Source organism: Mytilus galloprovincialis, chromosome 10 (genome assembly GCF_965363235.1).
Source record: "Mytilus galloprovincialis chromosome 10, xbMytGall1.hap1.1, whole genome shotgun sequence".
Taxonomy (NCBI): domain Eukaryota; kingdom Metazoa; phylum Mollusca; class Bivalvia; order Mytilida; family Mytilidae; genus Mytilus; species Mytilus galloprovincialis.
Window position 1 is genome coordinate 73,345,871 of NC_134847.1, and position 14,621 is coordinate 73,360,491.

The 14,621-nt window shown below is 31.5% G+C and overlaps 1 protein-coding gene across 1 annotated transcript; it reads right to left on the bottom strand.

Moving 5' to 3' along the window:
- Positions 1 to 1,595: 1,595 nt before the first annotated feature.
- On the bottom strand, positions 1,596 to 9,403 carry LOC143049330 (placenta-specific gene 8 protein-like). Its single transcript, XM_076223000.1, has 4 exons — positions 9,331 to 9,403; positions 6,696 to 6,965; positions 4,399 to 4,538; positions 1,596 to 1,887 (listed from the first exon to the last, which is right to left on the bottom strand). Exons 2-4 carry the CDS (start codon positions 6,949 to 6,951, stop codon positions 1,795 to 1,797), a joined length of 489 nt encoding a protein of 162 aa, XP_076079115.1. The 5' UTR covers positions 6,952 to 6,965; positions 9,331 to 9,403; the 3' UTR covers positions 1,596 to 1,794.
- Positions 9,404 to 14,621: the final 5,218 nt, after the last annotated feature.

Here is a 14,621-nt window from a genome sequence, read left to right on the forward strand (position 1 = left end):
CACGGAGATCATCATACAAATAGTTCAAGTCGCCATTAATTTGCAACCTTTGGTCTCGCATTATGAAGATTCTAAAAGATCAATGTGAATTTTTAGACTAAACATTATTACCCCTCTCACATACATCCAATTTCGCGGGTGTCACTGTTTTCTTATTTCTTATAAGTTATAAAATTCTAAGTTGGTACACGATTAATCATATTACATTTGTGACGAATCTAGGCGGCGTATAGGTCGCACGCGCCCATCCCCACCTTTGATGGCCTAAAAAATAAATCTTGTTTTTAAGCTTTTTATTTTTGAATCCTTAGTTAGAGATGAATTATGTATAAATTAGTCGTATTCAGTAATTAAAGGAAGAGAATGACAAAATTGAAAGTGAAAAAGGGTGAACCATTTCATTGACTGATTAGATACGCAGAAACTCTTTTTTTTACATGTAAAAACGATGAATTAACATATATGTTTAATCTATAATAAATTAAACTGACGTCTAAAAATCTAATTGCACGATTTCGCTATCATTTTGTATCTATATTATATTTATATCCGGTTTTATGAAGGGTGGCAGTCTTTGGAGGTCAATGCAATAGTTAATTAGATGGCGTCTAGTCTAAATTCATTCGAAATGCTGATACATGTTATCAAGTCTTTGAAATGTTAATTGTTAATAAATTTTCGATTTTCATAATTTGGATATACGATTTAGTACGTTATAATTCAAGTATGATGAGTCAATTCGATGAACATGACAGGTAATGGACTTAAATACAAATAATTTGATTTGTTAAAGGTCAGACGATTGACATTTATAAAAGTGCTTCACTTACATTCGATTTATTATAAGTCCTTAGTTTCATATCATCATGAAATAAATATCATGTATAATCAATCCCCTTTAAACAATGGTTTGATTTCTTCAGTTACAGATGAAATTGTACTTATGAATAAAACAAACTATTTTTTATCCATAAAATATTTGTTGAGTTTAGTGAATTGGTATACTACCAGAAAATCGGTATTCCAATGGAAAGTTAACTGCACTTACAGTGACCGATTTGATTTTGAACTCATATGAAAGAATGCAAACTTATCTGTTTGAAGGACAAATAGAAAAGCCTCTTGCAAAATTCTATAGTTTCACTTTCATAATCATATTGATGGTGTTATGCAAACCAAAAATATCCACAGTTCATTTTTGAGCCTGCATCTCATATATTCAAGTGCTTTTGCGATCAAGGAAAAACCTAAACTTGAGTGTCCGATTTATATCTATATATTTTCCTTAATTTTGACACCGACTGGTACATCAGAACAAGAACTTGCAGAAATCAGTTTTCCTATTGTCAACTTTTCATTTCTCAGCAGTAACATAATCTCTACACAGTCGTTTAGCGCTTATGTAATGCAATTTATAAGCATGTTCAGATTATACATATTTAGTTGGAAAACTATAGTAGTAATAGTAATACGGACATAATATTTCAACATGGTAATCACACAAACTTCTTAGTTAATTGATATCTACTTCAATATCTAGCATCGAAAAGAATACAAATAACTCTTTATCTGAATGATTGAACACAAAATATACATCCAATGTAACATCCAGATATTTATTCTTTGGTTCTCAATCATTAAAAATTAAACTTCATCATATTTAGAAAAGGCGCTTGATTCGGTATTGTAGCTTTTAGAATTTACACGAGAATAATTTTTTTAAAGTTTTATTTTTATACATTTTCTCGATCAATTGGTAAGGACAAACGCTATACCAAAGAGTACTATGTGTCATTACAGTCCCATATTTCTCAGTTCTCTGTGTTCTTGACAGGCTGCACATGGTCCACAACAATTGACTGTCAGACAATCATTGCAAACGTTTCCCTACAAAGATACAGGAATTCATTAATAACAAGACAACTCGTTCGTTGTACCAAAATATATTTGAGAATAAGGTTTTGGTAATACATGCAGTTTTTGCATAATTTCTAACTACCTTAATTGTCACACGCATTCAACAACTACATGTATCTTATATACGACCTGTAGATATACAATTGAAATTAATGATACGTGTTGATTGTTATAATATGGTTCAAAGTACAATAAATTTTGGAAAGTATGCAAATAAATACCTATTACGGCAGAAATTTTGTGATGACACATAATACGTACCACTAAATGAATGAGAAGTATAAAACAATTCTGAAGGAATTTCGAAATGTATGGTGTAAAATTTACATTTAAACTAAATTATTTCGCTCAATTATTGCAATTAATCCTTTTGACTATAATTGCTTACATCCACCTAACTTAACTTTGGTGGATGGTGGTCTCATTGACAATCATTCAATATCTCCTTATATTCATATAGTTTGGCCGTTGTATCATTATCTGCTAGCTTGAATCTCAGTTGTATATGGTTTAAGATTAGTCTATTTATTTCATTAATTATATATAAATTTATCTTACCTCCTGTAAATTTATAGATATATGATTGGTTAAAGGACTACACGTGGTGACGATGAATATTTGATATAGGGTGTCATGAAAAATATAGCGCTAGCAACCATACATGGTTAGTTTCCATATGGGGTTAGTAAGGAGTTACTTCCTTAAGTTTAAAAAAATATGATGCCACAACCCTTCATAAAAACAACACGGTGTTGAGAAAAAGTCTGAAAGGATTCAACAGACGAAGAAATTGATGATGTAAGGTTGAAATAAGTTTATAAAACATAATTAAAGCTAACAAGTTGTTATTGTTGGCATAACGGGATTACTTCCCTTTCAAAACAAAAACCAAAAAATTCAACAGACGGAGTAATTAAAGTAAATGTAATGAACGATTGAAATAAATTCATAATACAAATTTAAAGCTAAAGAGTTGATATTGTTGGCATTTTTTTCTGTATAGACAAATGGAAGTAGGATCTTAATACTAAGTATTGTAAACTTGATCACTTTGATAGGCCGCTAGTCAAAATACCATATGTGAAGAAAGTCGGTAAGATGAATTCGTTACACGGTGTGCTAGTGACCTAATACGATATATATGGGGTCAGTAAATTTCATATGGGGATTCGAGCTTCGCTCTCACCTTATATGGAATTTTCTGACCCCATATATATCGTATTAGGTTAGTATCACAGCATGTAACTAATAATATTAGACATCGCATCTATCGAATAAAGAATTTTCTGGATAAAACTGCAACATAGAAATACGTGTTTTCATTGATATATTCGTAGTTATCATAACGAGTGGGAATAATGATATCGCTTGATAAAACGAGGTCAGAGGTTCAACCCACAATTTTTGTCTTACCATATCCTGAACCAGATCAGAATATGGCAAATGTTATAAAATAGTTCGTTACTATATATGTTTATGTTTTTTTTTGTTGCACTTCAGTGTTTCTGTTGTTCCTTTGTTTTCCTCTTATAGTTGATGTGTTTCCAACATTTTTAGTTTGTATCCGAGATTTTTTCTCTCAATCGATTTATGAATTCTAAACAGCGGTAAACTACTGTTGACTTTATTGATATCAATTGAGTTACATAATTTACTTCACTATAATATTAATAGCCTTTTGAGATCTGGTAATTATTTTTTGAATAAATAACGAGAGTTGATATAAGGCGATGTTCAATTGGCACGTTCGGCTTTACCTATTTATATGATGGTCATCATGCATTTTCTATTTGAACATATCAGTTGGACATCGTCCATTATCCAGCAATAAAATAAAGAGAATGGGAAAATATTTGCTAGTTACACTATCATTATTAGTTGACACTTGTTTCGTATGAATTTTGGGGGATATTAACGGACAAATTTAAAACCAACAATTTTCATAGTAACAATTATATACAAATAAATTGTAAATCTTTATCAATAACCTGTACTACATTATTTGTTTGCCTAATGAATCAACCAAGATTCTTGATTCTTCCTTCCCTTGTTATTGCTTTTTTGGCTGGCAATCATTTTCGTCATCTGGCATGCGCACCCAAGTACAAACACAGTTTAAATCAAGGGTTGCATGAATTTTGATTCCATTTGGTTGAATTGCTAAATTCCAAGCCCTGTTATTCATCAGTGAGTTTTGGGGCCTAATTTTAAAACATTGAACTAATCTGACTGCTTTTTGCGAATGATGATTTTAATATCGTGTTTTTAAAAATATTCAAATGTTGTCCAACTCTTGGCTAATGGCTCTGCTGACGATACCGATATAATCAAGGATCACTATGCATCGCCTTTGCAACATTCATAGCAGGCGATACAAAACATGTTTGGGATTAAAAGCCAAATGAATTTTTAATACACTATGTAAGGTATAAGTCATCTCACACCAAGTGTTTGATACCATATGATGCGATAGGTCCTTACCCTTATTCCACCGATTGTTCTAATTCTGGCTCTTAAAATAATTTCTGTGCCTGGTACACAACACGGCGTACACAAGCATTCACCAGTTCGACTAGCCAACTGACAAACGGCACATGGATAGCAACACCAAGTAAATAAACCTAAAATCAGAAACCAAAGAATTAACCTATTGTTATGAAATATATATTATCATAATTCAGTTATTATAAACAAGTATATTGGGTTACACGTTACAGGTGACATGGTTTTATACGGTAAATTGCAAGGAATAATGAATAACCTTAAAAATTTAAACCAGAATGAATACCAGTTACCATATTATTCACCGGAGAATAACCTTTTGTGTTTCATGATTTGGACACGAATTATCTCAAATGATTGACGTCACAGACGTAAGTAAACAAAATGGAAACATTCACGTTACAGGAAGACCATCGAGTGACAAGTGACGAGTGACGAGCGACGAATGACGAGGAAACAAGGTTTTGGAATTGCATCTAGTGCCGATTATATCTCTTGTACTTTTCAGTACCTTTTCGTGTTAAAAATTTTGAATATTAATTTTTTCTACGGCAATAATTGTAGAATACCATTTAATGTAATTCAATGTTTGCAAATCGTGTTAAATCAAATTACAATATGTACGAAATGAAAGCTTAGATATATGTTTTCAACAAACGAAAAGTTAAAATATATACATACTCATTTAAGAGGGTTTGGATGGGGTTAAATGATTAAAGAATAATGCCCTTAAAAATGAAGATTAGAGAATAACGGGCAAAAAGAATGAAGATTAGAAAAAAAGGGGTTAATTTTTTGAAGATGAGAGAAAAAAGGGGTTAATGTTTTGAAGATTAGAGAAAAAAGGGGTGAAAATGAATGTTTACAGAATAACAGACCCCCCCCCCCCACACACACACACACCCAGGCCATCATTTAAAAACTACACGTATGAAGTATTGGAGTAAGCAAAATCTTAAATTGTTTAAACAACAAAGATAAAACCGTGTTTGTGCAATGTCTAAATCAGATTAAACCATGGCTTCAAAACACCACACAATTTCACATTCACACAATTTCATAGATATGAAATTGTTTTACCCAATTTGTCAGCTTACACAAACGTATGACATGATTTATAAGTAGCATTATACGTATTTCCGGCGTTAACTTTTAATCACGAGACCATAATTATGGCCAGCCAAAAATATAAAACGTTGAAGAGAAATCAAAAACATTGAAAGATAGAGTTTAAAGAAAACAGATATTTGCACATCTTATTTATTTTCAAAATCAATACACAATTTGCTTGATAATACTATTTGAAATAAATTTATCACAGTTATTACATTTGTTCTGTGCAGGAATTGAAACATTGCAGCTTTGTATGTTTTTATAATTTAAGTTTACAAAAAAAAACAACATGAAACTGGGAATGACTTTAGACAAATTTGGCTGTCCTTCAAACGTCTTGCTGCTTTTGCTCTTAGCTGTGTTATTTATCTTTTTTCAAAGCGAAAGGATAATTGATGAACATATCGTGCACGACAATCGATAGCAACCATGTTTAATACTTTGTAATCTGGATCCTCTGAGCTGACAGGAACACTTTCAAGTAATGAATTAATTCCTCCTTGTCATGATCTCTGCTCATTTTAAAATGAGTAGGCGTTATATTTGTCGATATTTAAAAAAAAACCATAGTCAAATATAATGCCTACCCATGTTAACATGTGCATCGAAAACGACGTGAAAAAATTATATCGATTCGAATATGACAAATACAGTACTTTTATAGGTCAAGCGTTCGAAAAATCTTTAAAAATATTTGGCTGATAGTAGTCTGTACAGTACATTATCATATCTAATCAGTTAAAAAAACTAAAAGCAGGGTTAGTATAAACAATATGTAATAAAAGTTAATGGAAACTGATAGAATGGATATATTTTAGAAGAATAAAAATGAAATTTCGAGAATATTTACTGTAAGTTTGTGCGCATGTAACAAATATATTTTGTGCTGATTAGAACACGGCTGTTGTTAAAAATTGTAAGTGGATATAATAGTAACCAATAGCCACGAGGTTTTTGTTATTATTTTTTACTTAAATGTAGAGCGTATTTTAGATTACAATTTCTTCTTTATTCTTAGCTGCAACATGTTTCTATTTTGTTATATATAAATAGGAGGAAGTTGAATGGTAAATTCGATATTTGTGACAGTCTGGGTTTTTTATTATAAATTTGATACTCCTTATTGCTTTTTGCATTTTATTTATAAATGAAATTATTCTCACAATTTCCTATATCTGAAAAACAGTCGCAAATTCCTGTTGACCATTCCCTTGTTCCATAAATATCCACGAGCTTTAATGGATTTTGTTGTGCGTGTGGTTGCTGAACTATTACTGTGGTTGTTGACTGTTGTTGTCCACTGTAACCTCCCATTGGTTGACCGTAATTTGACACAGGCTGGCCATGAATCTGTCCAGCTGGTGGAGGGACGTGAACTTCAGGATACATTTCTGTTTTGCTATCGTTATTGGGATCCATCTTTTAATAACAACCTATTTGAAAATAATAAATAGTTCTATAACTCTTATCTATGGCACACGTATTCTTCTATTATTTATATGATCAGAATTTTACGCCAAGTTGTTTCAGTGTTGTTTCAATCAAATAAAATCAATATTTGAACCAGACACACAAAAAGTTATAAAGTGCATTAAGAAAAGACTTTTGTCGTCCGAACAACTTTGAAATCCGAGAATTCTTATAAGATGATTGCAAAAAAGGCTTCCAGAGAGGTATAAAAACAAACACGAAAAACCGTAAACTACTTACAGCAAATGCAAAAAAAAAATCAAACTTAAATTGACTGCTTTTAGCAAAACAAATTCTTTTCAAATTAGGGAGTAATTACAGTAATTTATTTTGAAACATATATACCTGCTCCGATAGAAGTTGAATCGTTGTCATTTCCAAGAAATAAAAAAAAACACTATTGTAGGATGAATGCGAGAACAGAAATGAATTGGGACGTAAGGGGTTCATTTTATTCTAGCCAAACGCAAATACGACCACCAAGATGACCAATCAAAAGACACTAAGTGGTCAACATTCGTCGTAAAAAAAGGAAACAGTAGTTTACCGCTGTTCATAAGTCATAAATCGATTGAAAGAAACAAAATCAAGGTAACAAACGAAAACCGACGGAAACACATCAACAACAGGAGAAAAAGGGAAGAGATGAAATAATACCGTACGTTCTCAACAGTTTAGAGTCAAAAGCTATGAATAAATTAAAAGAACCAATCAAATATCTGCCATGACATCTAAAGCATGGAAATAACAAAGACCATTAAGATATGACAGAAGACATAAACTTTTTAAAAACTGCATTTTGTTAAACTAGCTTAAAGTACCTCTATACCAACATCACAGTATTACAATTAGGATGGCATTTTGTTACCGATAATTAAATATCACAAATCGAACAATTGTAACGATCATCCAATTCGTGATTATAACACCATATTACGCAGTATCGATGATGGAAGTGTTTACCGGCCTTGACTGGCTTTACAGCCCTCGCACGGTCGATAACATAAGCAGTATCGATTTCAATCGTTCTTCCTTATAATTGTGATGGGGATTTTTTTTAATGTTGTTGTGTCAGTACCACATCCTGGTAACAACAATAGCACTACATGTATAACTCGATAAACGGGTTAACAAATTTGAACGATTTCGATTATAAGGTTTCACTGCGAATATACGAGTCTTTCACTGATTACCTGAAAGCATAAAATGTTAGCTGGAACATGTAAATATCCTCTTTTAAAGTTTAATTTCTAGGAAACGTCGTGTAAATCATTCGTGGAACATTGATTTTATCGTGTACAAGATTGGATAGGAGTGTTTCCAACAAGTATAAAGGACATCAATAGACAATTTAACTAAATATTATTTTGTTACATTTAGCCTTCTATCAAGACAAATTCAAATTTTTATAGTTTATATTATTATATTATTATATTGACCAATTTTTAGGCAATATAAAAGAAAATCAGATAATTCATTTTTAATAAAATGATGAATTATTCCCAACACACGAAAAAGTAGATAACCTAGGCAAATCATGACAAAACTTTTAGAACTTTTCTTTTCAACTTTCTAATATACTTTCCAATTATTTTGCTTTGATCATCATAGATGTGACTTATGTACATAAATTGTAAAAACGTTCGTCATATGAGACTTGATATGGTATTTTTCTGAACTTAAAGATTTTTAAAAAGGTGATTTATTCGAATCTGTCTATTTGTATAGATGGTTCTACAACGGTTTGGGACTGATACAGCCTATTGAATAAAATTTCTAACTTATACGTTCTAACTGTAGCTTAACAAAATTTCAAAATGTTCAGACAGAAACTATTACCTTCCCTCATTGTATGGGAAAATAATTGGTTTGGTCTGAATGGGACCAATTTGATGCTTTAGCAACCCGTCTACTTAAAAGACAGAATACATGTCACAAGTTAGTAAGGACACCGACAAACTGTATCGATCAACCGATTCGGGATTATAACATCCTATGACGCAGTATCGATGGTGGAAGTGTTTACCGACCTTAACTGGCTTTACAGCTCTCGACAATTTGAATTAACAAATATTTCGGAAAATATCAATTAATACTTTTATAAGGACAAAAAAAAATACGGAGCAACGAGAAATGTTTTTTGCTGAAATGTCCCAAAGTTTTCTAAATTTCTAGAGGCTTTTCTGCTATGTGATAAAGTATCAAAGTTTCGTATCGTGAAAATAAATGGACGCAGACAGAAAGAGCGAATATGCATACTACTTTTCTCATAAGGTTTGTATGCGAGTATGTTTTTTATTTGCTTTTTTTTAAAGGAAAAAAACATACCTTTTGACAGAAAAATATGTCCTATTGTAGCATGTGTAGTAGCTAGAGTGAACCAATACTAAATACAAACATGTGGTAATTGATAAATGCACTTGACAATAGTTATCAAATTGCGACAGGGAAAACATAAACTTCTGATATATTATTCATACACAAGAACATATGATACAAGTAAATCAATAGAAAATTTATAAGTTGCTAAATTGTTGATATTAGAAAAAAAACAAATTGCGTCAGCTCACAATATAGAATAATTTGCTAAATGCAAGTAATGTCAATATACTTATAATTAAAAAACAAACATATTTTTCTCATTTACTGTTAATTAACTTTTGTACCTTATTTCGTTATATATATTTCCAACTGTTTTTGGGAACTTTGCATTTAAAATACAAAAAAAAACCCATCTCGGGATATACCGAAACTCACGGAATGAAGGCCTATAATGAATTTTTTTCAATATATACTGTAAGCTCTCCTCCAACAAGAGATTAATAGAAAACTTATGACGACAAAAACATGAAACCGGTGAAAATAATGAACAGAAATAACTCGTGTGTGTTACCCTGTTATTGTTAAAGTAGGTCAAAAGTATGCTGTTTAGAACATGCATCGATATTCATGTTACACCAACTTTATAGTTCGTAAAAAGCAAATGGATAACCCTTTAAAATACCAACTTGCTATTAACCAAACAGTTCCGTGAAATGTACGAACTGGAAAACAGCATATTGCGATTATCTTTAAAAAAAAAAAAAGAAAAGAAGAAGATAAATGGTGAGTTTGCAAACTAGCTTACACCTCTGCGACCTGGTACAATTTTGAAAAAGGCAGGTATATGCAATCATTATATTTATTAGCAACTCACTTGCCGATATGTTAAAACCTATTCAGTACAATATAAACAAACTTCGTATTTTGTCAATCCATTAAGTTATAGATACATTCCAATATGACATCGTTGAATATCTATATCATAATGAAACATTTCAAAATGGATACCACAATTTCCTATGTGTCAAATTTAGAAAGGACATGAGAAATGGGTCACAGAGACAACAATTCGACCAAAGAGCAGAAAACAGCGACAGGACACCAAAATGTAATGGGTCTTAAATACAGCGAGAAAATCCCACACTCAGAGAGGCGGGCTTTAGCTGTCCCCTATTAAAAACAAGTTTTCTAGTTCAGTGAAAAATGTACGTCACACTAAACTCCAAAACATAAATGAACTAAAACAATAAAAAAAAAAAACATGCAAGAGTAACAAAGGCCAGGACAGGAGCAAACATAGTTTAGTTAAACATGTTTTGTGCAAGTACTTTAGTTAGATTGAAGCTTATTTCATTTTACACACTTTTCCAAACCCTATTATCAAATTCACTCTAGAGAGAAACACTCTGCCTTTTGGTCAAGTTGTTGTCATTTTAATGCATTCCCCATTCCCATTCTCAATTTTACGTATACAAGAATTTAGTTTTGGTAAAAATCTTACATATCTTTATATAATCATATGTTTGGTTGTTGGATCATTATCTGCTAGTTTAAATCTAAGTTTTTTCTATGAATACATATATAGATATAGGAAGATGTGGTATGAGTGCTAAAAATACAACTATTCATCCAAGTAACAATTTATAAAAGTAAACCATTATAGGTCAAGGTACGACCTTCAACACGGAGCCTTAGCTCACACCAAACAGCAAGCTATAAAGGCCCCAATAATTACTAGTGTAAAACCATTCAAACGGGAAAACCAGCAGTCTAATCTATATAAAAGCTGTAAACAAGAAACACTTATGAACCACATAAACATACAACAACCACTGAACATCAGATGCCTGACTTAGGACAGGTGTAAACAATTACAGCGGGATTAAACTGTTAATGAGAAATACATAGTTATTGATTACCTAATATAGTCTTTGGATTTCCTTATAATAGTGTGGTATCTCTAACATAATTTTATTATCTGCACTTATTGTTGTAAGAATTATTATAACATAATCATCTTTGACATTGATTATCGTGTCTGATTTTGAAAATCGCGATTTGATAAAATTGATTGCAGACGACGCATAAAGTTAAGGGGTTAACAAAGGTAATTGTTGTCTACCAAAAAGTAAAAATAACAAAAATACCGTACTCCGAAACAAACTGAAAGCTCTTATCAAATGGGAAAATCAAAAGCGTTGGAACATAAACGAATGGATAATAACTGTCATAAACCTGACAGGTAGTTTACTCCAACAAAATGTTTTGATAGCTTGAAGTCCGCAATATTGAACATTTTTGCAAGAGAATGCTTTAGGTTGATGCTAAACGGTCAAATAATATGATGTTTGTTCTTAATTTGGCCTTTTAAACTTTTTTGTATTCGAGCGTCACTGATGAGTCTTTTGTAGACGAAACGCGCGTCTGACGTATATAGGAAGCAATTAAAATAAAGTAAACTTCTTCTAAATATGAATAAATTAAAGAATTTTTTTCAGAAAAAAAGTATATGTACTTTTATTATGTTCAGGAAGCAATCCCCCCGACATATTCTCCGTATGCAAAGTGACCCCAGTGTGACCCATCTCGTAAAAATCCGGTGATCGTAATACACATGGATGTCCTTAAAATAAACTATTATCTGAATTTACATGTTAAACACGTGCTCAATTTCCATGCTTTTTTGTTGATATTTTGTTGATTGTTGACAAACAGGTGACAATCGTTAAACTTCGGCTTCAAAACACGAACTTTAATTGCCTGCCATATTTTCACAACAACACAAACCGATTGAAAAAAAAATTGACGATTATATGAAATTTATGCGAAAAAAATGAAAAATTCGTGCACAGAAGACTAAGTTTATGATGTTTGAATGCATTGGTTCAAGAATTTGAAGAACATTATTTTTCACTGGTCACTCGTTTCTTATGACTTTAAGTTATATTTAGCATTGAGCACTTCGGTGTTGATATGAATATCAATTATGTGGTCATTTTTATAAATTTCCGGTTATCAAAAGTATGAATTATTCGAAATACAAAGGATTTTTTTTTATCCCAGGCATAGATTACCTTAGCCGCCTTTTGCACATTTTTTTGGAATTGTTGGTCATCAATGCTCTTCAACTTTGAACTTGTTTGGCTTAATAACTATATATCAATGATACAGCTAAATCTGTTCAATACCCTGAAACATCTAGTAAATGAAAGCAAGGTTCAATCAATGACAAGATAATGTTTACTATCGAAATGAGTAAATTTGTGTATGGGTAAAATACCCCAGTATCACTTGCATAAGAAGTGTCCCTTTCTAGTTGATACAAAATTCCATAACTTTCATATAGTTAATGTCATCTTTTTGAAAGTTTCACGAATACCATCATGACTAGGTTATACACGACGAGGACCCTTAGTTATATAGGAACTGCAAACACATTTAGATCAATTGAATTCACCTTAGGTAGCACTCCACAGTTAGGTGTGTAGTTTCGCATTTTGGCCCCTGTGGATTTTTCAAATATGAGAGCTAGTGTGCAATAAAATTCATTTTTGGATAGCTGAGTATTAAAATAGCCTTTGTATTGGGTTTATATGAACACCAAGAGTATGTAATGTATGTAATATAGGCTGTTTTCTGTATGACAGTCCGTATTTGCATGTCCCTACCATACATTGGTCCGGCAATTATTGTAATGTTTTTTTCCAACTTTTTATCGCACGAACTTTGTGATTGGATTTTACGAAAAAATGAGGCGAAAGACACCCATTTTTTATTTGATCACTAGGAAGATTTATGAAAACAGTTTCTAAAAAGGTATTACTCAAAGGCATTGAAATTCTAGTTTGATCCAAATTTTGGGGGGATATGTGACATGTCCACCCCCCTTTTTGCAATATTTTCTGGTAAATAAATGCAGAATGTTGCCATGGATACACATAAAAGGAATTTATTTTCACTCTTTTAACTTTTGAAAATCAAATCTATGGAACATACTGATTACATACATATGCACATGTACAACACAAACAGTTAGGTTAATGTATTAGAAATCCAGGAATAGGAGATGATAAATCATTTTGTGGCTCATTTTTAATTTCATTTTCTAACTGTGGAGTGCTACCTTATGCATTTTGCATTTATCTGCCTTAGTTGTCCGTGCTATATTTGAAAATATTTCATATCCCAGTGACTGTGGTATTCAATCGTTCAAGGAATTATTTTTTTCCTTTTGTCTTCGGTTATTGCACTTGTTGCTTGTGTAGATCACGAGTCAGGAAACAATAAGTTGTAAACATACATGCACAGGGATAATGGAGTACGGGAGATAATACAATATTATTACATGTTGTATTCAATACAGTATACTGTCTCATTTCATAAAGGCGAAGAGAATATTCATAAAAATGACTCGAGTTGGTATGGTATATAAGAAAATAAGATGTTGAATGAACATCAATGAGACAAATATTCACCAAAGTTCAAATTAAGTGGATGTGAGCTTTTATAGATCACCGTTCGGCCTTCAACAATAAGAAAAACTCATACTGTATGGTCAGCTATAAAAGGCACCGATACAGAAACATATTAAACAATTCAACTTAAAAAACTGACAGCCTTATTTATAAAGAAATATTTAAGCAAAAACAATCTTGAACAGATATGTACCACGATAACTACTGAATTACAGGCTCCTGACTTGGGACAGGCATATACAGAATGTGGTGGGGCTTAATATATTTGTGAAAGCTCAACTCTCCCCAAACCTGGGAGAGTGGTGTTACAGTACAATGTAGAAACATACTATAAAAATCAGTCGTAATTTGCTAGTATTTCTTTATTATGTCCTAATAAATCTTATTACATCATTACAAGTAAGTTTTTCAAGATCAATATCGACATTTGTATTGCAAAGTAGTTTATTTAGAAATACATTTTGTAACACAAATGAATTAACATTTCAAAAGCTAGTACCTCGAAATTAGACCATATATTTCTATCACATAAATGCTGTCAATTTGATATATTTAATATTTATAAAACAAACTACTTTGGAATATTGGAAAATTAAGCAAGGCTGTTTATATTACGGAATTGTATAAACATATTTATTTGATCTATATTGACTGACAACAGGATTTAAAAAATGAATTTGTCAGTTATGAATTTTTAAATATGTACAGTGTAATTTATTTACTTTATAAGGGAGGATAATTAATAAAAAAAATATGGGCTTTTTTTTTCTGACAATGAAAGAGTCTTCATTCCGATATATAACAGTTTTTAGAAAGTTAGCC